Here is a 27,826-nt window from a genome sequence, read left to right as displayed (position 1 = left end):
GCGGTCTAACAGGCAGAGCCTAAGTGACACCAGATAAAGTCGAGCAACATTTATGGACTCAAGCCTGATATTTACCTGAGAAGGTGGTGCCTTGTTTTGAACCCCAGGCTTTTTGTGGCCCATGGAAGTTATAGAGCTGCCCCCTTCCCTTATCAGACAACAAATATCATGTATTTCATAAGCATGGTTTTACAGTTAGGCTGTGAGCTCAGTTTCTAAAAAGCACCTCTTGAACGGGTTATTTTGGGATTGATTCAGGTTGGCCCCCAAAGCAGCTCACTTCAATTCAATGATCTCCATCAAGAAGCACCCAGCCACGCATGACCCCTCCTGCCCCTTCTCATCCCAATCTGGCCACAGCAGAAGCTAGGCTGGTGCTTCCATTTGGAACTATGGAGTTCTCCGCTGGTTTCTGGTGGGCCTGGACTCCGCATTCCAACCTCTAGGGCTGGGCATGGCCCTCCCAATCTAATTCGCCTCTGCTCTCACAGTCAAGTACATTTTGGTGGGAAAGGGAAGGAAGGAGAATGAGCTGGTTGGAATCATGCTGAACCAAACACATCCTAAGCTGGGTCTGAACTGCAGGAGGGTTTGGACTTGGCTCATGAAGAGCATGAGATGAGGCTTGAAACTGGAGAAATCTCTTCCGTTCAAAGACTTAGTGGCCTCAATAAATAAATGAAAACAGCTTATTTGGATGAGCAAAGGATTATTATTATTATTATTATTATTATTATTATTATTATTATTAGTCTCCCCACCCCGATACATAGCGGAACAAAGAGAAAAGAAGATATATAATAAACCAGCAGACACACAAAAATCAATCTTTAAAGCGGGCAAAAATAAATACATATGAACTTATACCAGCTTTAAGGTGTTTCCAATAGTACATATAAAAATGTAATTTTAAGAAAAATCTTAGCCTTCCAAAGGTGAAGACTTGTCCATCCATTAACGGAATACCTGTATGATTGCTGCCTGCAGTAACTTGCGCACTAGGTCATGGAAGTGTCCGTATCGGAGTCAGACATCCCCTAAGTTGGAGCAAAGCCACTGTAAGTGCATCTTTTATTATGTATGCATTCATCTTCTATCAAAAAACATTGTCCATATATATTAGACATGATAGCAGTGAATGCAGCTGAAGTTGTACAATTAAATAAAAAATGTGTAAATGCTAAAGAACATTTGACAGTTAAATTGCGAGGAATAAAGAAACCATAAGAAACATTAGAAATAATTGCTTTTTATATCGGTCCTCGAGGTTTTGCTGAACATGATTAGAAGGGACCAGCTGGTTAAAGGGGTACAGGTCGGAGTTAAACATTACAAACTGAGAGCATTCGCAGATGACTTGGTACTTACATTACAAGAGCCAGACACTAGTACTAAAAGAGTCTTAGAATTAATTCAAGAGTTTGGTCAAGTCGCAGGATTTAAACTGAATAAATTAAAGACTAAGGTATTAGAGAAAAATTTAACAGTTACTGAAAGGGAGAGGTTCCAGAATGAAACGGGTTTAACTGTGGTTAAGAAAGTGAAATACTTGGGGATTAACATGACAGCTAAAAATGTGAATTTATTTAAAGACAATTATGAGAAATGCTGGACGGAAGTAAAAAAGGATCTAGAAATATGGTCAAATTTGAAGCTTTCACTGTTGGGCCATATTGCTGTGATCAAAATGAATGTATTGCCTAGAATGTTGTTTTTGTTTCAAACATTGCAAATCGTGGACAAGATGGATTGTTTCAAGAAGTGGCAGAAAGATATCTCGAAATTTGTCTGGCAGGGAAAGAAACCCAGAATAAAACTTAAGATTTTAACTGATGCAAAAGAAAGAGGGGGATTTGCCCTGCCGGACTTTAAACTTTACTATGAATCAGCAGCTTTCTGCTGGTTGAAAGACTGGCTGCTTCTTGAGAACACAGACATTTTGGATTTAGAAGGTTTTAACAATATTTTTGGGTGGCATGCATATTTATGGTATGACAAGGTTAAAGCTCACAAAGCTTTTAAAAATCATATTGTCAGGAAAGCATTATATAATGTCTGGATTAGATATAAAGACCTGTTGGAAAATAAAACCCCAAGGTGGTTGTCGCCAATGGAAGCTAAGGCTGTGAAAAAACTCAATATGGATGCCAAAAGGCCCGAAATATTGGGAAATTTTGGAACAAGAGGGGGATAAATTTAAATTGCAGAGTTTTGAGAAATTAAAAGACAAAGTGAGAGACTGGCTCCATTATTACCAAATAATGGAGGTTTTTAAGTTGGACAGGAAAATTGGCTTCCAGGTGGAAAAATCAAGATTAGAAACAGAACTGATAGAACCCAATACTAAGAACTTGTCAGGAATGTATAACTTGCTGTTGAAATGGAATACACAAGATGAAACAGTGAAATCAGCTATGATAAAGTGGGCACAGGATATTGGTCATAACATTATTGTCAGAGCTGCTTGAAGATCCTAGCTCACAGAGGATCACGCTAGCCAGCGGTCATTAAGTAAAAGTCTTTATTGAATTACAGTTTCCATTCTCACGCTGCTGCGCGCAACTCTACGCCTAGTGGCTAGGTCGGCGAAGCTCCGTCTGAGTCTCCGCCCTGTGTGCACCAACTTAATATCCTAGCCTTGCTCCACCTTTTCCTCCTGACTGTCCTCCTCTGGGTCCCTCTACCCCCCGGGGCTTCTTCCTTCCGGGATTCTTCTGACGCTGACCCAGACCCTCCTGCCTCCTTGCGCCGGGCTTTAGGACCGGGCTCCCTTTCGGGGCTGCTTACTGCGCCGCCTTCCTCTGCATTTGAACTTGGCGCGCGCGCCCAACCTTCCACTTTCCTCTCAACCGTTTCTTCGCTCCCCGATGGAGGTGTGGCCACTCCCGACTCATGTCCTCCCTCCTGTGGAGGTGTGGCCACTCCTGACTCATGTCCTCCCTCCTGTGGTGAGCTGCCAGCGCTTCCCCCCTGGCTCCCTTCCTCTTCCCTGCTTCCTGGCGGTGACGCTGGTCCCGATTTCCAGCTGCTCCCCCCTGAGTCCTCTCTGGCTCTGTCTTCCTGGGGTGCCCCCCTAGACTCCCCCCTTGCCCTCGCCACTGGTGCTCCTTTCTGTGAATCCTCTGATTCACTGGAAAGGCTAGGAGATCTCGGGTCGTCGTCATCACTCATCTTTTCTTCTGCCTCCTCCCCTTCACTCTCTGTTTCCTCCCTTGCCCGTGCTTCTGCTCCTAAACCCCTGACATCCATCCCCCCCTCGAAGCCCCCCATTCCCCCCTCCCCTCCTTCCGGTGCTGGAGCTGGGGGCTGCTGTTGCAAAGGGACGAACGTCGGATATCGGTCGCTTCCCGTGTCAGGCCTCCATCTGAAGTCTCCCGGGTCTTCCTCCCTGCTCTCGTCGACGACAGTCACCTCCGCTTCCATCTCTGTGCCGCCGTGCTCGAAACCAGGGTCGTCCCCGAAAACGTCCATGTCCGTCTCTCCCTCACTTCCTCCTGTCGGTGTTGCTCGTCCCGGGCCTTCCAGCCATCGTCTGCGCCACTGCTCCTCTGGTCTATCGTCCCACCAATACGAGGGTTCTGATGCAGATCCCGAGGGTGACCCCTCCGGGGAACGGACGTCTCGTGTCGGTTCCTCGTCCGAGTCGAACCCCCGGAACGTGCTGGCCGAAAGCGTGGGCGTGAAAAGCCAGTCGTCGAAAAAGTCTGCTGGCATAGGTCTATGTGGGAAGAGGGCATGAAACTCGTCTTTGAGCAGAGGTTCGTCTAAGGCGTAGCCCGGCACCCAGCTGTTCGCACTGGCCGGGGTGCCCTCCTTGGCGAGAAAGTATTCTACCCCCTCTTCCCCCCATCTGGAGTCCAAAATCTCCGTGACTTCGTTGATGCGCTCCTTCTGTGCCACTCCCGCGTGCCCTGTTCTGTCTCTGGCCGGACTCGGCGCCGTTCCGGGTTCCTGGAACCTGTGCGGTGCCTTGTAGGGAGTGAGCACCGATCTGTGGAATACCGGATGCATTCTGGAACCCTCCGGAAGTGCCAGTCTGAAAGCTACCGGGTTGACCTGCTCTTCGACTTGGTAGGGCCCCAGTTGTTTATGCCCTAGTTTCTTCTTGGCCAACGACCTGGCCGGCACTGCGTGGGCTGCTAACCAAACCCAGTCTCCCACGTGGAGCTCTTCTCCAACCCTCCTGTGCTTGTCTGCTTGTACCTTGTATGCGTGCTTGGCCAGCTCCAGGTGGCGCCTCAGCTGATCGTGGACTTCCTGCAGCTCCGACGCGAACGCATCTGCTGTCTGCGGCTCCCCCTCCCCCATTCTTTCCAGTCCCGGGAAGGTTCTGGGGTGCCTCCCGTTGTTGGCGAAGAACGGCGTGACCCCCGTGGACACGTGCTTCGTGTTGTTGTAGGCGAACTCGGCCAGCGGCAGGTAATCCACCCACGTCGCAGGCTGTTGATTTGCATAACATCTCAGGTACTGCTGCATGATGGCATTGACCCGCTCTGCTTGCCCGTTGGTCTGCGGGTGTCTCGCCGACGCCAGGTTGATCTTGACGTTCAGGAAGCCCATCAGCTTCTGCCAGAAATTCGAGATGAACTGCCGCCCCCGGTCGGACAGAATAGACCGTGGCAGACCGTGAACCTTGAACACGTGGTCTATGAACAGTTTGGCGGTTTGCTCCGCCGTGGCCACCTTAGCACACGGAATGAAATGCGCCATCTTGGAAAACAGGTCCACCACCACCAGCACTGCCGTCTTGCCCCTTGAGCTGGGCAGATCCGTGACAAAGTCCAGGGCCACCCTTTCCCAAGGTTCGACCGGAGTTTGCAGCGGTTCCAACAGTCCGGCCGGCGGTTTGTGCACTGGTTTGGCCCTCTGGCAGGTGTCACACCTCGCCACGTAGTCTGCGACCTCCCCTCTCATTCCAGGCCACCAGAAATCCCTGGCTACTAATTCCACCGTCTTCTCCTTGCCAAAGTGCCCGGCCGTGGGCGCGTCGTGCAGCTGCTGCAGCACCTTGGCTCGAAGTTCGTCTCCCGGCACGTAGATGGCCCCTTTACGGATGAGCAATCCATCTCTTAGCTGGAAACCGTCGGCCGCTGCCTTGCCCCTTTGCACCTCTGCCATCTTTGCTTGTGCGAAGGAGTCCCCCTGCAACGCTCGTCGCACCGCCTCTAGGTCCACGGTCGCCGCGGCGCACGCCCACACTGTTGGTGCGAAGATGTGCATGGCGGCCGCTGGTGTTGCGTCCTCCAGATACTGTGGCTTACGGGAGAGAGCGTCTGCCATGATGTTGGTGTCCCCCGGGACATACTCTATTCGGAAGTCGAAGTTTGCAAAGAACTCAGCCCAACGTATCTGCCTCTGGTTCAGGAACTGTGCCGTGCGCCAGTGCTCTAGATTCTTGTGGTCCGTGCAAACCTGCACCGTGTGCTTGGCGCCGATCAGAAAGTGCCTCCACGCCTTGAACGCTGCGTGAATGGCCAGCAACTCCCTGTCCCAGATGGTGTAGTTCTGTTCGGACTTGCTGAGCTTCCTGGAGTAAAACGCTCCCGGTCGCCACACCCCCTGCGGGTCTTTCTGCAGCAGGACCGCCCCCACGGCTCTGTCCGAGGCGTCTGTCTCCACCCTCATCGGCTTGCTGGGGTTGACATGAAGCAGCTGCTCTTCCGACGCGAAGAGACGCTTGAGTGCCTGAAAGGACTGCTCCGCCTGCTCTGTCCAAACGAACTTCTTTTTCTTGGAGCTAAGCGTGTCAGTGATGGCCGCTGTCTGCATAGCGAAGCCCTTGATAAACTTGCGATAGAAGTTCGCAAAGCCGACAAACCGTTGGACCTCCTTCCGGTTGCGCGGACTCTTCCAATCCAACACCGCTCGAACCTTGGCGCTGTCCATGGCGAGCCCCTTGTCAGACAGCTTGTAGCCCAGAAAATCCACCTCCGGCACGTCAAATTGGCACTTCTCCAGCTTGGCGTAGAGCCTATGTTGCTTTAGCCTGCTCAGCACTTCCTTGACGTGTCCGTCATGCTCCTGCCGTGACTCCGAAAAGATCAGGATGTCATCTAAGAAACAGACGCACGTCTTGTAGAGAAGTCCTGCCAACACGTGATGCATAAACGCTTGAAAAACGTGGGAGCCATTTTGCAAGCCAAAAGGCATAACTCTATATTCGTAGGTCCCCAGTGGCGTGAACATGGCTGTCTTCCACTCATCTCCTTCCCGCATGCGAATGAGGTTGTACGCCCCCCGCAGGTCCAGCTTGGTGAACACTCTGCCCTTCCGTACCTTTGCGAGGAGGTCGTCAATACGGGGCATGGGGAAGTCCGATGGCCTAGTCAGACTGTTCAAAATCCTGTAATCCACTACCAGTCTTTTTTGGGGCGTGTCCCGCTTCTTAACAAAGAATACGGGACTGCCCCCCACTGCCCTGGACTCCCGGATGAAGCCGCGTTGCAAATTATGATCAATGAACGCCTTGAGTTCTTGCAGTTCGTCCTCTGACATGGAATACAGTTTCCCTTTAGGCAGCGCCGCCCCCGGCAGCAGGTCAATTTTGCAGTCATATGGTCTGTGAGGGGGTAGCCTGTCTGCCTCCTTCTCGCAGAAAACTTCCAAAAATTCAGCGTACTTGTGGGGAATCGCTTGCAGCGTGCCTAGCAGCAGCTGTGACTCCTCTTCCTCTCCTTCCTGCCTGGGCACGATGCAGTGTTCAGCACAAAAAGAAGAGCTGAAGGTCAGCTGCCTCTGGTACCAAGCCATCGCTGGGCTGTGCTTGTCCAGCCAACTCATGCCCAATACAATGGGCGTGTCAGATAGTTGAGTGACGTTGAAGCTGATGATTTCTCTGTGATTCCCAAGTCGCATCACCATTGGTGGCGTCTGCTTCACCACTTGCCCCCCGAGCAGCTCCCTGCCATCCACCGTGACAACCTGCAGGGGCAGTGTGGCCGGCAGCAACTGCACAGCGTGCCTGTCGACAAAGTCCTGCCCTATAAAGTCCGCATTGCTGCCTGAGTCAATGGTGATTGGTACGTCCATGGTGATTCCATTGGGCAGCTGGAGAGACGCTGTGAGCCTCACTACTGGTTTGGGCGGGAGGGGGTTCACGGGCTGTAAAATCTCTGGGGACTGCGTCACTAACACGTCTGGCTGGGCCCCAGTGCCTCTTCCTCCAGCCAGACAGCCTCGTTTCCCTGCTGTGGTCCTCCTTGCTGTGTTGCTGCAGTCACCATTGCTGAGGCTGCAGTGAACTTGTGGGGCCTCTGGGGACACTCTTTCGCCATATGCCCTGGCTCCTCACAGACGTAACACTTCCTGTTCCCTCTAGGAGGCTTCGCTTTCACTGCTGCCGGTGCTAGGGCTCTGGCTGCTGACTGAGCCCTTGCACCTCCCACCTCCATAGGTTCGGCTCCTCCTCCTGGCGGAGGCGTGGATTGCGCCCGCGCTGCTTCCCTGGGAAAGAAGGAGGGGCCCCCGGCTGGTTCGCGCCCTCCACGCCCTTCGTCCCTGTTCCACGGACGTCCTTCCAGCCTCACCCCCACTGCCAGTGCCCTCTGCACGACCTCCTGGGTGGTTCGGGGTCTCTCCCCCCTCGCTATCTCATCTTTAATCGAGTTGTGCAGCCCCTCCCAAAAGAGGTCTCTTACAGGAGCCGAATCTCTGTCCCATTCCAGGGCACTGACCAAGGCGAAAAAGCGGGCATGATACTGCCTGACGCTGGCCCTCCCTTGTCTCAGCCCATGCACCTCCTTCCGTGCAAGATCCACGTCAATACTTGATAAAAAACACCCATCCATTGCTTTAATAAAGGCATCTGCATTCTGTAGCGCCGGATCCTTATCTCTCCATAAATTGCGTAGCCATGCTCTCGCATCCCCATGCAGATGGGACATGATGAACCCCACTCTCTCTTGTTCATCTCTAAAGTCTTTATGCAGCAGTTGCAGTGCGCACAGTACGTCGGCTCTAAAGTTGGGATACTGTTGCAGGTTCCCATCGAAGTGAGAGACCAGCCCGCCTGTCCGTCTCGCCAACCCAATTCCCTCCTGCCGGGGTGTCTGCTTTGTCAGCACGTCTAACCTGACCTGGAGATCCCTGCAGGCTGCGGCTGCCTCCTCCTCTCTCTTCCTGGATGCGAGAGCCTCGGCGTTCAGTTGTGCCACCGCGTTTCTGAGTTCCTCTATCTGCTGCTCAGCCGTCATGTCGTCTGCCGTTCGTGAGCTCGCTAGTAGGCACCTGTGTCTCTCCCCTCCTCGAGGCTGTAGATGCCCCACAAGTGGAGACGGAGCTTACTGTCAGAGCTGCTTGAAGATCCTAGCTCACAGAGGATCACGCTAGCCAGCGGTCATTAAGTAAAAGTCTTTATTGAATTACAGTTTCCATTCTCACGCTGCTGCGCGCAACTCTACGCCTAGTGGCTAGGTCGGCGAAGCTCCGTCTGAGTCTCCGCCCTGTGTGCACCAACTTAATATCCTAGCCTTGCTCCACCTTTTCCTCCTGACTGTCCTCCTCTGGGTCCCTCTACCCCCCGGGGCTTCTTCCTTCCGGGATTCTTCTGACGCTGACCCAGACCCTCCTGCCTCCTTGCGCCGGGCTTTAGGACCGGGCTCCCTTTCGGGGCTGCTTACTGCGCCGCCTTCCTCTGCATTTGAACTTGGCGCGCGCGCCCAACCTTCCACTTTCCTCTCAACCGTTTCTTCGCTCCCCGATGGAGGTGTGGCCACTCCCGACTCATGTCCTCCCTCCTGTGGAGGTGTGGCCACTCCTGACTCATGTCCTCCCTCCTGTGGTGAGCTGCCAGCGCTTCCCCCCTGGCTCCCTTCCTCTTCGCTGCTTCCTGGCGGTGACGCTGGTCCCGATTTCCAGCTGCTCCCCCCTGAGTCCTCTCTGGCTCTGTCTTCCTGGGGTGCCCCCCTAGACTCCCCCCTTGCCCTCGCCACTGGTGCTCCTTTCTGTGAATCCTCTGATTCACTGGAAAGGCTAGGAGATCTCGGGTCGTCGTCATCACTCATCTTTTCTTCTGCCTCCTCCCCTTCACTCTCTGTTTCCTCCCTTGCCCGTGCTTCTGCTCCTAAACCCCTGACAATTATGTTTGCTGACTGGGAATAGTTGTGGAACAGCGGTATGAAATTTATGGCATGTAATGCCTTAAAGGAAAATATTATGAAAATGATTTATAGGTGGTACATGACCCCAGTCAAGCTTGCAAAAAATTACCACTTGCCTGATAATAAATGTTGGAAATGTAAAGAAACTAAAGGTACTTTTTTCACCTTTGGTGGACGTGCCCAAGGATTAAGGCTTTCTGGGAAATGATATATAATGAAATGAAAAAGGTATTTAAATATACCTTCCTTAAGAAACCAGAGGCCTTTCTCCTGGGCATTGTTGGCCAATTGGTGCCAAAGAAAGATAGAACATTCTTTATGTATGCTACAACAGCAGCAAGAATACTCATCGCAAAGTATTGGAAGACACAAGATCTACCCACCTTGGAAGAATGGCAGATGAAGGTGATTGACTATATGGGACTAGCAGAAATGACTGGCAGAATCCGGGACCAGGGGAAAGAGACGGCGGAAGAAGATTGGAAGAAATTTAAGAACTATCTTAAGAAACATTGTAAAATTAATGAGTGCTAGAATGATGTGGTTTTAGAAATTAAATGGAGTACAGCTGTAAAGATTAAGTTAAAAGAAAAGAAAGGTCGACAATTAGATAAAATTAAGGGTGAGGATTTGCTGAACTAAATATTTGAAATAGGAATGCAGAAAGGGGAGGTATGAGGAGGTCGGTGAAGTAAGTTTTAAGAAAATAAGGTTTTGAAATTATACTTGTTCTTTTTTTGTGTTTGTGTGTATTGTTTTGTTTGATATAATTTGTAAAATCTTAATAGATATTTATATATATATATAAAAGAGACATTAGAACAGGCATTCCCTGTTTCCAGTTCTTACCTCAAAGTAAAAGGCCATGCCGATGGCCCTCTTTTTATCGTTTGGACAGCACATATATTCCCGTGCCAAACGGGAAATCCTCTTGTATTCTTCGGGCGAGGAGGTGAATAAGGTCCTGAAACAGAAGAGTAAGAGCAAAGGATTCACAAGCCTGAAGCTGGCAGGAAGAACCGCTCAGTGTTCCTGCACAACCACCACCACCACCAGGTTACTTGAACGCTGAGCAGAGCCTCCCACCTGCATTCGCTCCATAAGACGCACACACATTTCCCCTTACTTTTTAGGAGGGGAAAATTGCGTCTTATAGAGTGAACAATATGGTACATTTTCTGAAATAAATAAGAAGTTTATCCCCATTTCCCCAGAAAGCAGGCCTTGCTCTTCATGCCTCACCTGCCAGTCCTTTTCACCTTCTTACCTTGCCAGAAGACGAATGCCTTTGAAAAAGCTTTCTGGACTTGACAGCATATCCCAGCAGCTTTGCAACCCCAAAGCCTCAGAATCATCTAGGTATTCAAGACGCCCAATCAGTTGTTTCAGGGCCTGCACAGCGATCCTGAGTCAAGTGAAGGAATTAAGAAGATTATATTTTTAAAATTTGTATACTGCCCTTCACCTGTAGATCTCCGAGCAGTTCACAACATAAAAATGAAAGTTAAAAAGCACAAAATACAGAATAAAAACAAGAACCAAAGCAAACCAATAACTCCTCTCCCTCCAACAAACACAGTTGAAAGGGCATAGGAGGTTAATCAGCCAATGGCCTGATTGAAGAGGACCATTTTTGCCTGGCATCTAAAGGCACCAGGCAAGCCCCTCTGGGGAGAGCAACCCACTAATGGGGAGCCACCACAGAAAAGGCCCCTTCTTGTGTGGAGGAGGCACACGTGAAGAGGGGCTTCCGATGATGAGCACAAGGTCTGGGTATGTTCATCTGGGGAGTTTTAGGTCCTTGACATCTTGCAGTCCAACCCCAACCATCACCCCCTGCAGCCTCCCCCATGTTTCCAGCACAAGCGGCAACCTTTTGGCTGTGATGGAGACTTAAGGTTTCATGACACGTGAGTCCCACCACACCCAAATCAGCCCATCGTGCGGGAGAGCCTCCAGCATCCTCTCCCATCCTAGTGTCCTTCAGATGTTTTGGGCTACAACTCCCATCTTCAGCCCAGTTATGCTGGCTGGGGCTGGTGGCAGTTGTGGTCCAAAGCGACTGAAGAGCACAGGGGTTGGGGAAGCCTGGGTCTCCTAGCTGTCTAACCTAAGCAGAACCTCCATGTCCAAATGAAGCCTATCTCTTGGGGGAGGGCTGAGCCTATGGGTCAGAGAGAGAAGGGAGGGCCCCCCCAAATACATTAGCAGGTCCCTCACGTCAGCGGATCGAGATGCGAAGAGGGCTCCGGGATTAGACTTGTCGCCCTCGAACCTCTTCTTCTCGCCTCATGGACAAAACAGATGTGAGTGCTAAGTGCAAACAGCAGGTGGTGGAACTTGCTCTTCAGGATACCTGCAGCCTCAGGGAACGACAGGATATGACACAGAGCGTTGGTAGCCTGGAGGGACAAGGAGAGGAGAACGGCATTCAGCAGAGGTCATCGTCAGATCAAGATCTCAGACTCAGACGCGACTCAGAGCCTCGGTCCATCTCACTCAGTGTTGTCTACACTGACTAGCAGTGGCTGTCCAGGGTTTCAGGCGAGGGACTCCCCGACATGAGATGCTGGGGCCCTTCTGCATACAAAGCAGGTGCTCACAGGATGGACCACTTATTAAGATGCACCTCCTCCCAGCAAGAAGCCCCCAGCCCCATCCAGCTCCCATTCAAAACAATCCAGGAGAGAGAAACTGACCGCCATTGGCATTTGAGAAGTGCTGCGTCGCCTGGAAGTGACTTCCGCTTTGGGGTCTTCATCCTGCAGCCTTTTCAGTAGGGGTCTCAGCAGCTTGCCGCTTGTATACAGATTGGCAACCAACGCCTTCCATATTTGTGCGGCACTTCTGCAATTTTTCAAAACAGAATTTTTCATTTTTCCTTTTCTTAAAAAAAGTCAGGCCTTTGATATTTTATTTATATTGCACATACATTAGCAAAGAAAGAAACCACAACTTGGAGCACAATTTTTTGCAAGTACGAAATTCAATATAAATAAATATAAATTAAGAAACCCCTTAAATCTAGCCCTCCCCATTTTCACATCACAAAAACTTACTCATCACACTCCATCGAGCAGTCCAACAGGCTGTCTACGACCGGCTGCAGGCGCTTGGTGGCTAGGCTGACAATAGCCGAAAGCGTCTGTTCCTTAGTGTGGGTGTCGAGGACCTGGGGGAGATGGTAGTAAATCTCCTTCACAACCATAGGCAGCTGGAAGAAGATAAAAGAAGACCAGGATGAGAAAGTGTGGTGAACCTGTTTCTATTTTGCTTAATGTATGTAGGGTTTGGTGTCAGCGTTACTCGTGCCGGTTCTCTGCTGTTCACTTGTGTTTTTTTATAATAATTTTTATTGATTTACAACACAGATATACAATTTTATCCAATTTTTAACAAATAAATTCTCTCTTTTTGGACTTCCTTCAGCTTCTCTGACAATCATCCATCATTACCTCTTAATTACGCATTCCTTCTCCTTAGTATTGTCTTTAGTCTTCCCTCCCACTTCTATTATTTTTTATAACAATACATCTCAAATTTCACAGTGCTTCTTGAAATACAGTGGTGCCTCGCAAGACGAAATTAATCCGTTCCGCGAGTCTCTTCGTCTTGCGGTTTTTTTGTCTTGCGAAGCACGGCTATTAGCGGCTTAGCGGCTATTAGCGGCTTAGCGGCTTTAAGAAAAAGGAAACAAACTCGCAAGAACTCGCAAGACGTTTCGTCTTGCAAAGCAAGCCCATAGGGAAATTCGTCTTGCGGAACGACTCAAAAAACGGAAAACTCTTTCATCTAGCGAGTTTTTCGTCTTGCGAGGCATTCGTCTTGCGGGGCACCACTGTATCACTAACGTTGTTTGCACATCACATGTATTTTTCAGATATTCTACAAATTTTCCCCAGTCTTCGATGAACTTTTGGTCCTTAAGATATCTAATTTCCCCAGTTAGCTTGTCCAATTCTGCATGGTCTGTCAGTTTCAGTCTCCAATCTTCAATCGTCAGCATTTCCTCTTGTTTCCATTTCTGGGCCAGTAAAATCCTTGCAGCTGTAACTGCATATTGGAAGAGTTTACAGTCAGAGAATCATAGAATCATAGAATCATAGAGTTGGAAGAGACCCCAAGGGCCATCGAGTCCAACCCCCTGCCAAGCAGGAAACACCATCAGAGCACTCCTGACATATGGTTGTCAAGCCTCTGCTTAAAGACCTCCAAAGTAGGAGACTCCACCACACTCCTGGGCAGCAAATTCCACTGTCGAACAGCTCTTACTGTCAGGAAGTTCTTCCTAATGTTTAGGTGGAATCTTCTTTCTTGTAGTTTGGATCCATTGCTCTGTGTATGCTTGTCTGGAGCAGCAGAAAACAACCTTTCTCCCTCCTCTATGTGACATCCTTTTATATATTTGAACATGGCTATCATATCACCCCTTAACCTCCTCTTCTCCAGGCTAAACATGCCCAGCTCCCTTAGCCGTTCCTCATAAGGCATCGTTTCCAGGCCTTTGACCATTTTGGTTGCCCTCCTCTGGACACGTTCCAGTTTGTCAGTGTCCTTCTTGAACTGTGGTGCCCAGAACTGGACACAGTACTCCAGGTGAGGTCTGACCAGAGCAGAATACAGTGGCACTATTACTTCCCTTGATCTAGATGCTATACTCCTATTGATGCAGCCCAGAATTGCATTGGCTGTTTTAGCTGCCGCGTCACACTGTTGGCTCATGTCAAGTTTGTGGTCAACCAAGACTCCTAGATCCTTTTCACATGTACTGCTCTCAAGCCAGGTGTCACCCATCTTGTATTTGTGCCTCTCATTTTTTTTGCCCAAGTGCAATACTTTACATTTCTCCCTGTTAAAATTCATCTTGTTTGTTTTGGCCCAGTTCTCTAATCTGTCACGGTCGTTTTGAAGTGTGATCCTGTCCTCTGGGGTGTTAGCCACCCCCCTCCCAGTTTGGTGTCATCTGCAAATTTGATCAGGATGCCCTTGAGTCCATCATCCAAGTCGTTGATAAAGATGTTGAATAAGACCGGGCCCAAGACAGAACCCTGTGGCACCCCACTAGTCACTCTTCTCCAGGATGAAGAGGAACCATTGATGAGCACCCTTTGGGTTCGGTCAGTCAGCCAGTTACAAATCCACTGAGTGGTAGCATAGTCAAGACTGCATTTTACCAGCTTCTTTACAAGAATATCATGGGGCACCTTGTCAAATGCCTTGCTGAAATCAAGGTAGGCTACATCCACTGCGTTCCCTTCATCTACCAGGCTTGTAATTCTGTCAAAAAACGAGATCAGGTTAGTCTGACATGACTTATTTTTCAGAAATCCATGCTGACTATTGGTGATCACAGCATTCCTTTCTAGGTGCTCACAGACTGTTTGCTTAATGATCTGCTCCAGAATCTTCCCTGGTATTGATGTCAGACTGACTGGGCGGTAATTATTTGGGTCCTCTCTTTTCCCCTTTTTGAAAATAGGGACAACATTTGCCCTCCTCCAGTCTGCCGGGACTTCACCTGTTCTCCAGGAATTCTCAAAGATGACTGCCAGTGGTTCTGAGATCACATCTGCCAGTTCTTTTAATACTCTTGGATGCAGTTCATCTGGCCCTGGAGACTTGAATACATCTAAACTAGCCAAGTATTCTTGTACTATCTCCTTAGTTATTCTGGGCTGTGTTTCCTCTGCTGAATCATTTGCTCCAAATTCTTCAGGTCGGGCATTGTTTTCTTTATCGGAGAAGACTGAGGCAAAGAAGGCATTGAGGAGTTCAGCCCTTTCTGTGTCCCCTGTTTGCATTTCACCATCTTCTCCTCTGAGTGACCCCACTGTTTCTTTGTTCTTCCTTTTGCTACGAACATATCCATAAAAGCCTTTTTTGTTGCTTTTAACCTCTCTAGCAAGCCTGAGTTCATTCTGTGCTTTAGCTTTTCTGACTTTGTGTCTACATGTGCTGGCTATTTGTATGAATTCCTCTTTGGTGGTTTCCCCCCTTTTCCATTTTTTGTACACATCCTTTTTTAATCTTAACTCTGTTAAAAGTTCTTTAGATAGCCACCCTGGCTTCTTTAAGCACCTTCCATGTTTCCGTCTCACTGGTATTGCCTGACGTTGTGCTTTTACTATCTCCCTCTTAACAAACTCCCAGCCATCATGAACTCCCTTTCCTTTTAGTATTACTGTCCATGGGATCTCACCCAGCACTTCCCTAAGTTTTATGAAGTCGGCTTTCTTAAAGTCAAGAAAGTGAGTCCTAGTATGCTTGGCTGCTCCTTTCCTCTGTATAGTAAACTTCAGAAGAGCATGATCACTCGCGCCTAATGATCCTTCCACTTCTACCCCACTAACCAGGTCATCAACATTGGTTAGGACCAGATCTAAAATGGCTGTTCCTCTTGTTGCTTCTCCCACTTTCTGGACAATGAAGTTGTCTGCAAGGCCAGTGAGGAATCTGTTTGACCTTATGCTCTTGGCTGAGTTTGACATCCAACAAATATCCGGGTAATTGAAGTCCCCCATTACTACTATCTCCCTTCCTTTTGCATGCTTGGCCATCTGTTCCAGGAAGGCATCATCTATGTCCTCCGTTTGGCTTGGGGATCTATAGTAAACTCCCACAATGAGGTCACTGTTATTCTTCTCTCCCTTAATTTTGACCCAAATGCTCTCACTTTGGCTTTGAGGTTCTAAATCTTGGATCTCTTCACAGGTATACACATCCCTGACATATAACGCCACTCTTCCTCCTTTCTTGTCTGGTCTGTTTCTCTGAAATAGATTGTATCCCCCCATTATTACATTCCAATTGTGGGACTTATCCCACCAGGTTTCAGTGATGCCTATTATGTCATATTTAGTTTGCTGTACCAAGAGCTCAAGCTCATCTTGTTTATTTCCCATGCTTTGCGCATTAGTGTAGAGACATTGAAGTCCATTAATCATTCCCCCGTGTCTCTTATTTAAGGACTTTTTCCTCCCACCACTAGGTCTGCGTGCTGTTTGCTCCATTTGGTCTATGACATTTGGATGATCATCTTCATCAATTGATAGACTCCTACCTTCAGGAGCACTGTCTCCCTCCCCCCCCCCATTAGTCAGTTTAAAGCCCTCCTGATGAGGTTTCTGAGATTTTTGGCAAAAACATTTCTCCCAACCGTTGTGAGGTGCAGCCCATCGCTTGCCAGAAGTCCATCTTCAAGAAACTGCAGTCCGTGATCTAAGAATCCAAACCGTTCCTGTTTACACCATTTGCGAAGCCAGCTGTTCACTTCCACTATTTTTCCCTCTCTCCCTGGGCCACGTCGTTCAACTGGGAGGACAGATGAGATGACAATTTGTGCATTTAGTTGCTTCAATTTCCTGCCGAGAGCCTCGTAGCCTCTTTTGATCTTCTGGAGGCTATTGCTTGCAGTGTCATTGGTTCCCACATGAACCAAGAGGAAGGGGTATTTGTCAGTCTTTTCTTCTTATCTCGTTTCCTGTAATCCCTAAAAGAAAAGCCTCTGGTTTCTTTACAAAACGTATATTTTAACATCTTTTTCAATTCATTATATATACTCTCCCAGAAACTTTTCACTTTCTTACAATCCCACCACATATGATAAAACGTTCCTTCTTTTTCTTTACATTTCCAACACTTATTACACGTCTTAAACATTTTTGCCAATTTTACTGGTGTTATATACCATCTATAAAACATTTTCATCACATTTTCCTTTAACGCCGTTGTCAGGGGTTTAGGAGCAGAGGCAAGGGCAAGGGAGGAAACAGAGAGCGAAGGGGAGGAGGCAGAAGAAAAGATGAGTGATGACGACGACCCGAGATCTCCGAGTCTTTCCAGTGAATCAGAGGATTCACAGAAAGGAGCACCAGTGGCCAGGGCAAGGGGGGAGTCTAGGGGGGCACCCCAGGAAGATAGAGCCAGAGGGGACTCAGAGGAGAGCAGTTGGAAATCGGGACCAGCGTCACCGCCAGAGAGCAGGGAAGAGGAAAGGAGCCAGGGGGCAAGCGCTGGCAGCTCACCACAGGAGGGAGGGCACGAGTCAGGAGTGGCCACACCTCCATCGGGGAGCGAAGAAACGGTTAAGCGGAAAGTGGAAGGTTGGGCGCGCGCGCCAAGTTCAAATGCAGAGGAAGGTGGCGCAGTAAGCAGCCCGGAAAGGGAGCCAGGTCCTAAAGCCCGGCGCAAGGAGACAGGAGGGTCCGGGGGGTCAGCGTCAGAAGAATCCCGGAAGGAAGAGACCCCGGGGGGTAGAGGGACCCAGAGGAGGACAGTCAGGCGGAAAAGGTGGAGCCGGGCTAGGATATTAAGTTGGTGCACACGGGGCGGAGACTCAGACGGAGCCTCGCCGATCTAGCTACTAGACGTAGAGTTGCGCGCAGCAGCGTGAGAATGGAAACTGTAACTCAATAAAGACTTTTACTTAATGATCGCTGGCTAGCGTGATCCTCTGTGAGCTAGGATCTTCAAGCAGCTCTGACAGTAGGCTCCGTCTCACAATTGTGGGCATCTACAGCCTCGAGGAGGGGAGAGAAGCAGGTGCCTACTAGCGAGCTCACGAACGGCAGACGACATGACGGCTGAGCAGCAGATAGAGGAACTCAGAAAAGCAGCGTCGCAACTGAATGCCGAGGCTCTCGCATCCAGGAAGAGAGAGGAGGAGGCAGCTGCCGCCTGCAGGGATCTCCAGGTCAGGTTAGACGTGCTGACAAAGCAGACACCCAGGCAGGAGGGAATTGGGTTGGCGAGACGAACAGGCGGTCTGGTCTCTCACTTCGATGGGAACCTGCAACAGTATCCCAACTTTAGAGCAGACGTACTGTGCACACTGCAACTGCTGAATAAAGACTTTAGAGATGAGCAAGAGAAAGTGGGATTCATCATGTCCCATTTGCATGGGGATGCTAAAGCATGGCTGCGCAATTTATGGAGAGATAAGGATCCGGCGCTCCAAAATGCGGATGCCTTTATTAAAGCGATGGATGGGTGTTTTTTATCAAGCATTGACGTGGATCTTGCCCGGAAGGAGGTGCATGGACTAAGGCAAGGGAGGGCCAGCGTGAGGCAGTACCATGCCCGCTTTTTCGCTTTGGTCAGTGCCCTGGAATGGGACAGAGATTCGGCCCCTGTAAGAGACCTCTTTTGGGAGGGGCTGCACAGCTCGATTAAAGATGAGATCGCGAGGGGGGAGAGACCCCGGACCACCCAGGAGGTCGTTCAGAGGGCACTGGCAGTGGGGGTGCGGCTGGAAGAACGTCCGTGGAGCAGGGACGAAGGGCGTGGAGGGCGCGAACCAGCCAGGGGCTCCTCCTTCCTTCCCAGAGAAGCAGCGCGTGCGCAATCCACGCCTCCGCCAGGAGGAGGAGTGGAACCTATGGAGGTTGGAGGTGCTAGGGCTCAGTCAGCAACCAGAGCCCTAGCACTGGCAGCAGTGAAAGCGAAGCCTCCTAGAGGGAACAGGAAGTGTTACGTCTGTGAGGAGCCAGGGCATATGGCGAAAGAGTGTCCCCAGAGGCTCCACAAGCTCACTGCAGCCTCAGCAATGGTGACTGCAGCAACGCAGCAAGGAGGACCACAGCAGGGAAACGACGCAGTCTGGCTGGAGGAAGAGGCCCTGGGGCCCAGCCAGACGTGTTAGTGACGCAGTCCCCAGAGATTTTACAGCCCGTGAACCCCCTCCCGCCCAAACCAGTAGTGAGGCTCACCGCATCTCTCCAGCTGCCCAATGGAAGCACCATGGACGTGCCAATCACAGTTGACTCGGGCAGCAATGCGGACTTTATAGGGCAGGACTTTGTCGACAAACACGCTATACAGTTGCTGCCGGCCACACTGCCCCTGCAGGTTGTCACGGTGGATGGCAGGGAGTTGCTAGGGGGGCAAGTGGTGAAGCAGACGCCACCGATGGCGATGCGACTTGGGAATCACAAAGAAATCATCAGCTTCAATGTCACTCAACTATCGGATACGCCCATTGTATTGGGAATGAGTTGGCTGGACAAGCACAGCCCGACGCTGGCTTGGTACCAGAGGCAGCTGATCTTCGGCTCTTCCTTTTGTGCTGAACACTGCATCGTGCCCCGGCAGGAAGGAGAGGAAGAGGAGTCACAGCTGCTGCTAGGCACGCTGCAAGCGATTCCCCACAAGTACGCAGAATTTTTGGAAGTTTTCTGCGAGAAGGAGGCAGACAGGCTACCCCCTCACAGACCATATGACTGCAAAATTGACCTGCTGCCGGGGGCAGCGCTGCCTAAAGGGAAACTGTATTCCATGTCAGAGGACGAACTGCAGGAACTCAAAGAGTTCATAGATCATAATTTGGAGCGCGGTTTCATCCGAGAGTCCAAGGCAGCGGGGGGCAGTCCTGTATTCTTTGTTAAAAAGCGAGACATCCCCCAAAAAAGACTGGTAGTGGACTATCGCATTTTAAACAATGGGACCAAGCCATCGGACTTCCCCATGCCCCGAATCGACGACCTCCTCGCAAAGGTACGCAAGGGAAAAGTGTTCACCAAGTTAGACCTGCGAGGGGCGTACAACCTCATTCGCATGCGGGAGGGAGATGAGTGGAAGACAGCCATGTTCACGCCACTGGGTACCTACGAATATAGAGTTATGCCTTTTGGATTGCAAAATGGCTCCCACGTTTTTCAAGCTTTCATGCATCACGTGTTGGCGGGACTTCTCTACAAGACGTGCGTCTGTTTCTTAGATGACATCCTGATCTTTTCGGAATCGCAGCAGGAGCATGACGGACACGTCAAGGAAGTGCTGAGCAGGCTAAAGCAACATAGGCTCTACGCCAAGCTGGAGAAGTGCCAATTTGACGTGACGGAGGTGGATTTTCTGGGCTACAAGTTGTCTGACAAGGGGCTCGCCATGGACAGCGCCAAGGTTCGAGCGGTATTGGATTGGAAGAGTCCACGCAACCGGAAAGAGGTCCAACGGTTTGTCGGCTTTGCGAACTTCTATCGCAAGTTTATCAAGGGCTTCGCTATGCAGACGGCGGCCATCACAGACACGCTTAGCTCCAAGAAAAAGAAGTTCGTTTGGACAGAGCAGGCGGAGCAGTCCTTTCAGGCACTCAAGCGTCTCTTCGCGTCGGAAGAGCAGCTGCTTCACGTCAACCCCAGCAGGCCGATGAGGGTGGAGACAGACGCCTCGGACAGAGCCGTGGGGGCGGTCCTGCTGCAAAAGGACCCGCAGGGGGTGTGGCGACCGGGAGCGTTTTACTCCAGGAAGCTCAGCAAGTCCGAGCAGAATTACACCATCTGGGACAGGGAGTTGCTGGCCATTCATGCAGCGTTCAAAGCGTGGAGGCACTTCCTGATCGGCGCCAAGCACACGGTGCAGGTTTGCATGGACCACAAGAATCTGGAGCACTGGCGCACGGCACAGTTCCTAAACCAGAGGCAGATACGTTGGGCTGAGTTCTTTGCGAACTTCGACTTCCACATAGAGTATGTCCCGGGGGACACCAACATCATGGCGGACGCTCTCTCCCGTAAGCCGCAGTATCTGGAGGACGCAACGCCAGCAGCCACCATGCACATCTTCGCACCAACAGTGTGGGCGTGCGCCGCGGCAACCGTGGACCTGGAGGCGGTGCGACGAGCGTTGCAGGATGACTCCTTCGCGCAAGCGAAGATGGCAGAGGTGCAAAGGGGCAAGGCAGCGGCCGACGGTTTCCAGCTACGAGATGGTTTGCTCATCCGTAAAGGGGCCATCTACGTGCCGGGAGACGACCTTCGCGCCAAGGTGCTGCAGCAGCTGCACGACGCGCCCACTGCCGGGCACTTCGGCAAGGAGAAGACGGTGGAATTAGTAGCCAGGGATTTCTGGTGGCCTGGAATGAGAGGGGAGGTCGCAGACTACGTGGCGAGGTGTGACACCTGCCAGAGGGCCAAGCCAGTGCACAGACCACCGGCCGGACTGTTGGAACCGCTGCAAACTCCGGTCGAACCTTGGGAAAGTGTGGCCCTGGACTTTGTCACGGATCTGCCCAGCTTGAGAGGCAAGACGGCAGTGCTGGTGGTGGTGGACCTGTTTTCCAAGATGGCACATTTCATTCCGTGTGCTAAGGTGGCCACGGCGGAGCAAACCGCCAAACTGTTCATAGACCACGTGTTCAAGGTTCACGGTCTGCCACGGTCTATTCTGTCCGACCGGGGGCGGCAGTTCATCTCGAATTTCTGGCAGAAGCTGATGGGCTTCCTGAACGTCAAGATCAACCTGGCGTCGGCGAGACACCCGCAGACCAACGGGCAAGCGGAGCGGGTCAATGCCATCATGCAGCAGTACCTGAGATGTTATGCAAATCAACAGCCTGCGACGTGGGTGGATTACCTGCAGCTTGCCGAGTTCGCCTACAACAACACGAAGCACGTGTCCACGGGGGTCACGCCGTTCTTCGCCAACAACGGGAGGCACCCCAGAACCTTCCCGGGACTGGAAAGGATGGGGGAGGGGGAGCCGCAGACAGCAGATGCGTTCGCGTCGGAGCTGCAGGAAGTCCACGATCAGCTGAGGCGCCACCTGGAGCTGACCAAGCACGCATACAAGGTACAAGCGGACAAACACAGAAGGGTTGGCGAAGAGCTCCACGTGGGAGACTGGGTCTGGTTAGCAGCCCACGCAGTGCCGGCCAGGTCGTTGGCCAAGAAGAAACTAGGGCATAAACAACTGGGGCCCTACCAAGTCGAAGAGCAGGTCAACCCGGTAGCTTTCAGACTGGCACTTCCGGAGGGTTCCAGAATGCATCCGGTATTCCACAGATCGGTGCTCACTCCCTACAAGGCACCGCACAGGTTCCAGGAACCCGGAACGGCGCCGAGTCCGGTCAGAGACAGAACAGGGCACGCGGGAGTGGCACAGAAGGAGCGCATCAACGAAGTCACGGAGATTTTGGACTCCAGATGGGGGGAAGAGGGGGTAGAATACTTTCTCGCCAAGGAGGGCACCCCGGCCAGTGCGAACAGCTGGGTGCCGGGCTACGCCTTGGACGAACCTCTGCTCAAAGACGAGTTTCATGCCCTCTTCCCACATAGGCCTATGCCAGCAGACTTTTTCGACGACTGGCTTTTCACGCCCACGCTTTCGGCCAGCACGTTCCGGGGGTTCGACTCGGACGAGGACCCGACACGAGACGTCCGTTCCCCGGAGGGGTCACCCTCGGGATCTGCATCAGAACCCTCGTATTGGTGGGACGATAGGCCAGAGGAGCAGTTCCGCAGAAAGTGGCTGGAATGCTCAGGACGAGCAACGCCGCCAGGAGGAAGTGAGGGACGGACATGGACATTTTCGGGGACGACCCTGGTTTCGAGCACGGCGGCACAGAGATGGAAGCGGAGGTGACCGTCGTCGACGAGAGCAGGGGGGAAGACCCGGGAGACTTCAGATGGAGACCCGCCACGGGAAGCGAACGATATCCGACGTTCGTCCCTTTGCAACAGCAGCACCCAGCTCCAGCACCGGAAGGAGGGGAGGGGGGAATGGGGGGCTTCGAGGGGGGGATGGATGTCAGGGGTTTAGGAGCAGAGGCAAGGGCATGGAGGAAACAGAGAGCGAAGGGGAGGAGGCAGAAGAAAAGATGAGTGATGACGACGACCCGAGATCTCCGAGTCTTTCCAGTGAATCAGAGGATTCACAGAAAGGAGCACCAGTGGCCAGGGCAAGGGGGGAGTCTAGGGGGGCACCCCAGGAAGATAGAGCCAGAGGGGACTCAGAGGAGAGCAGTTGGAAATCGGGACCAGCGTCACCGCCAGAGAGCAGGGAAGAGGAAAGGAGCCAGGGGGCAAGCGCTGGCAGCTCACCACAGGAGGGAGGGCACGAGTCAGGAGTGGCCACACCTCCATCGGGGAGCGAAGAAACGGTTAAGCGGAAAGTGGAAGGTTGGGCGCGCGCGCCAAGTTCAAATGCAGAGGAAGGTGGCGCAGTAAGCAGCCCGGAAAGGGAGCCAGGTCCTAAAGCCCGGCGCAAGGAGACAGGAGGGTCCGGGGGGTCAGCGTCAGAAGAATCCCGGAAGGAAGAGACCCCGGGGGGTAGAGGGACCCAGAGGAGGACAGTCAGGCGGAAAAGGTGGAGCCGGGCTAGGATATTAAGTTGGTGCACACGGGGCGGAGACTCAGACGGAGCCTCGCCGATCTAGCTACTAGACGTAGAGTTGCGCGCAGCAGCGTGAGAATGGAAACTGTAACTCAATAAAGACTTTTACTTAATGATCGCTGGCTAGCGTGATCCTCTGTGAGCTAGGATCTTCAAGCAGCTCTGACAGCCGTGCATGCAGTAAATTTTAAGTTTTCTTTCCATAGTTTTTCCCAATCATCAAATTGTATATTATAACCGAAATCTCTGGCCCATTGTATCATTACCGATTTCACTTTTTCATCTTTCGTATGCCATTCCAAAAATATCTTATACATTTTTGACAGAATTTTACAATCATTGTTTATTATGTCGATTTGAAACTTAGAATCTTTTTCTGCATAACCACTTTCTTTAAAATCTTTTTTAAACATTTCATTCAACCTGAAAATAGTGCAACCAATCATAATCATATTCTTTAACTTGTTCATATGGTTTTAATTTCCATTTTCCTCCTTCTTTAATTATCAGTTCACCATATGTAATCCATTTACCTCTCATATTAATTTTCTTTACACTCATAACTTCTAACGGAGATAACCAGTGTGGAACTCTTGGTTCTAATAGGTTTTTATACCTATCTCATATTTCTATTAACGCACTCCGGAAGATGTGGTTCCCAAAGCCTTTGTGAATTTTCTTCTTCCCACACCATAAGTACGCGTGCCATCCAAATCTGTTATCAAAGCCTTCTAAGTCCAGTAACTCTTTATTTTCTAATTTTATCCATTCTTTCAACCAGCAAAGACATGCTGCTTCATAATATAACTTCAGGTCTGGCAGGGCAAAGCCTCCTCTTTCCTTCGCATCTGTTAGTAGCTTAAATTTAATTCTCGGCTTTTTGCCCTGCCAGATATACCTTGAGATCACTCTTTGCCACTCTTTAAAAATCGTTACCCCCTTTATTATGGGGATAGTCTGAAACAAAAATAACATCTTTGGAAGGACGCTCATCTTTATCGCAGAAATTCTGCCCCAAAAAGATAGTTTCATTCTACCCCACACCTCCAGATCTTTCCTTATTCCGTTCCAAACCGGTATGTAATTGTTCTGATACAAATCAATGTTTTTAGGAGTTAACCAAATTCCTAAATAGAATCATAGAATCATAGAGTTGGAAGAGACCACAAGGGCCATCGAGTCCAACCCATCGAGTCCAATATTTTACCTTTTTCACACCTCTATCTCTGTTTGTTGTTGCATTATTTCTTTTTTTTAAAAAAAATATTTATTACTTTTCCAACAATTTAAACACTACAAAAACAATACAATACAATACAAAAACACTACCTAACATTGACACATTAAACACATTGAACTAACAAAACAAAACAAAAACAGTAAAATAAATCAAACAATTTCATTATCCCATCTTTCATTCACTTTTTTCCACGACGTCCTCACACCTCCCTTTTTGTATTCCACTTCTGTTAATTGTTTCAGCAATTCCTTTCCATCTTCCTCGGTTTTCTATCCTATAATTATCTTAACACATTCTAACCTTATTTTTTCCTTTAATACTCTATTAATCTATTTATACTTAATTCCTTATATCATTTCTACTAAAGCCATATAACTTCATTCCAACATTTTTCTAACATTCATTAATTTTACAGTATTTCTGTAAATAGTCTTTAAACTTTTTCCAATCTTCTTCCACCAACTCTTCTCCCTGGTCTCGGATTCTGCCAGTCATTTCCGCCAATTCCATATAATCCATCAACTTCATCTGCCATTCTTCCCAGGTGGGTAAATCTTGTGTCTTCCAATACTTCGCGATTGTTGTTGCATTATTTCTATCATACTTTGCTCCATATTTTTTGCAATTATTTTAGTTTTCTTATTTAATTTGAACCCTGCCACTTTCCCAAATTGTTCAATCTCCTCTAATAGTTCTTTTACACTTTCTATTGGTTCTTCAATCGTTATTACCAGATCGTCTGCAAAGGCTTTAACTTTATATTCATTCTGGCCAACTGTTATCCCTTTTATTAATTTGTTTTGTCTAACTGCATTAAGAAAGACCTCCAGGACCATTATAAACAGCAATGGCGAAAGCAGACATCCTTGCCTAGTTCCTTTAGATATTTTAATATCTTCCGTAGTCACATTATTTACAATCAATTTAGCTCTCTGTTCTGTATATATTGCCTTTATCCCATTGAAAAACTCTTTTCCCACCTCCACATACTCCAGATTTTTCAACATAAAGTCCCATGCTATGTTGTCAAAGGCCTTTTCTGCATCCACAAACATAAGTATAGCTTGTTTCTCATTCCTGGCAGTCAGATATTCCAAAATATTAATTATGTTCCTTACATTATCCTTCATCTGTCTACCTGGAATGAAACCTGCTTGATCCTTATGAATAGTTTCTAATAATATCTTTTTCATTCTTCTTGCTAAGATCCCTGCAAAAATTTTGTAGTCTGTATTCAGCAATGAAATAGGCCTATAGTTTTTAACTTGGGTTAAATCCGAGTCCTGTTTTGGGATAAGTGTAATGAATGCTTCTTTCCACGTTTCCGGGATGTCTCTTTCCTTTAAAATATTATTCATAACTTCTTTTAAAGGTATCATCAGAACATCTTTTAACTCTTTATAATAACCTGATGTAAATCCATCTGGCCCTGGGGCCTTTCCCCTCTATTAGGGCATTCAGTTGGTCTTTTTTATCTGCCGGGATCCTTTGCACCTTTTTCCCTTTTAAAAATCTCTCAATTTTCCTCATATTATTCCTTTCTTTATTTTTATATGGTTGTCTGTAAAAGTCCAAGAATCCTTTTCTAATTTCTTTCGGATTATCTATCTCTTCGCCATTCACAATGATTCTGTTAATTGTGTTCTGCTCCTTTCTTTTTTTTATTTGCCACGCAAGCCATTTGCCTGATTTGTTAGCGAATTCAAAGTTTCTCTGTCTTAACTTTTTAATATTCCATTCCACTTCTTTGTTTATTATCATTGCAAATTGTGATTGCAAGGTCTTAATTTCTTGTTTTATTTTGGAGTTATTCGGTTTTCTAATAAATTTTTGTTCATTGTCCATTATCTGCTTTAAAATTTCCTTTCCCCCCTTTTCTCTGTTTTTATTCTTCAATGAATTCTGCTGGATAAAAAAACCTCGCATCACAGCCTTGCTTGCGTCCCATACTACGCTCATCTTTGTACCCTTGTTGCAATTCTCAACAAAGTATTCAGTTAGTTTCTTTTGTGCTTTTCCTACAATTTTCTGGTCATCCAAAAGATAACCCTTAATTTTCCATCTAAATGTTCTTTCTTCAAAGCCTTTTAGTTCCAATTTTATTGGATTATGATCTGAGATTACTTTAGATTGTATTTCAACTTGTAGTATTCTTGGAGTCAGTTCATTCGAAAGCCATATTTGATCTATTCTTGACATTGACTGGTTCGATTCAGAAAACTATGTAAATTGTTTCTCCACTTGTGTTCCTTTGGTGGTGAGAGAGGTTGGGGTTGGCCTAGGGTGTAGTTGTTTGTTTGTGATTGGCTGTGGTGATCTTTGTTTTCGTGTGAGAGTGGGGTGGGTGGGTGTTTTGGATCAGGTTAGCCATATTGATTTGCATGCTGTTGGTGGATTATTGTCATTGTCTTGTTGGGCTGTGTATGTGATAAAGGGGAGCCATACCGGGGTGAAGGCGTCTTCTTCTGTTTGTCCCTGTGTCAGTTTCAGTTTATTGGTTAATTTTTCTAGTAGGGCTGTTTCCCATACTATTTGGTACCATTGGTCCATGCTTACTCCTGACAAGTCTCTCCAGTGTCTGGTTATGGTGTTTCTGGCTGCTGAAAGTAGGTGGGTGTCAGGGGTTCAGGGACAGAGGCACAGGTGAGGGGGGAGACGGAGAGCGATGGGGAAGAATCCCAGGACAGTGAGGAAGAGGATGACAATGACTTGAGGTCTTCCATGAGTCTCTCAAATGAATCGGAGGATTCCCAGAAGGGGGCGCCCCTGGTCAGGCCAAGGGGGGTCACAGGGGGGACTTGCCAGGAGCAGGGAAGCAGCAGGGAAACCCCGAGTGGGAGTGGGAGATCGGGGCCGGCTTCCCAGCAGGAACGGAGTGAAGAGGGTGGAGTTCCCAGTGTGACACACGGAGCAGAGCAGGAAGGAGACAGGGGAAGGAGATCGGGGCAGGACGTCCTGCCGGAAGGGGCGGAGAGTAGTACAGGGAGTAGTGTGAGTGTCAAGAGGAAGGTCAGGGGTAGCGAACGCGCGCCAAGTTCAAATGTGGAGGCGCGCGGAAATGCAGAGAGCCCGGAGGAGGAGCCTGGCCCCAAAGCACGAAGGAGGGGGGAGCAGGCATCTGAGGAATCCGCTTCAGGGGAAAGCAGGAGGGAAGGAACCCAGGGGGGCAGAAAGACCCTGCGGAAAAGGAAAGACAGGAAGAGGTGGACCAGCACAAGCCTCTTAAACTGGTGTAGGGGCGGGACCGATTCAGAGGGGACTTCAAATGTCTAAGGCTAAGAGACGCGGGGCTGCACGCCTCGGTTGTGGAACCAATAATGAACTGCAATAAACATCCTTGTATATAAGAAGATCTTGGCGTTGGTCTTTTGTGAGCTGAGTC

At 49.4% G+C, this 27,826-nt stretch overlaps 1 protein-coding gene across 3 annotated transcripts; it reads right to left on the bottom strand.

The window, feature by feature from the left end:
- Positions 1–27,820, bottom strand: LOC310698988 (maestro heat-like repeat-containing protein family member 7). 3 transcript variants are annotated; one of them, XM_083520577.1, is made up of 8 exons: positions 26,686–27,820; positions 12,158–12,417; positions 11,798–11,945; positions 11,319–11,500; positions 10,366–10,503; positions 9,948–10,062; positions 967–1,037; positions 1–19 (listed from the first exon to the last, which is right to left on the bottom strand). In XM_083520577.1, exons 2-7 carry the CDS (start codon positions 12,304–12,306, stop codon positions 999–1,001), a joined length of 771 nt encoding a protein of 256 aa, XP_083376703.1. In that variant the 5' UTR covers positions 12,307–12,417; positions 26,686–27,820; the 3' UTR covers positions 1–19; positions 967–998. The 3 variants fall into 3 exon arrangements, with proteins under 3 accessions (XP_083376703.1, XP_083376702.1, XP_083376701.1); XM_083520576.1 differs by lacking the exon at positions 1–19 and adding an exon at positions 189–688; XM_083520575.1 differs by lacking the exon at positions 1–19 and having other exon boundaries at positions 189–1,037; positions 26,686–27,819.
- Between the last annotated feature and the right edge of the window lie 6 nt (positions 27,821–27,826).

The sequence above is a fragment of the Podarcis liolepis genome (genome assembly GCF_965112155.1).
Source record: "Podarcis liolepis genome assembly, contig: HAP1_SCAFFOLD_165, whole genome shotgun sequence".
NCBI classification, from domain to species: Eukaryota; Metazoa; Chordata; class Lepidosauria; order Squamata; family Lacertidae; genus Podarcis; species Podarcis liolepis.
This window is presented reverse-complemented; position numbering and strand designations above follow the sequence as displayed.

Coding starts and splice junctions, on each gene's coding strand:
- LOC310698988 (XM_083520577.1), bottom strand. CDS start 12,306: ATGGTTGTGAAGGAGATTTACTACCATCTCCCCCAGGTCCTCGACACC. Junction 11,946..12,157: donor TGCTCGATGGAGTGTGATGA/GTAAGTTTTTGT, acceptor GAAAAATTGCAG/AAGTGCCGCACAAATATGGA. Junction 11,501..11,797: donor CTTCTCAAATGCCAATGGCG/GTCAGTTTCTCT, acceptor TTGTCCCTCCAG/GCTACCAACGCTCTGTGTCA.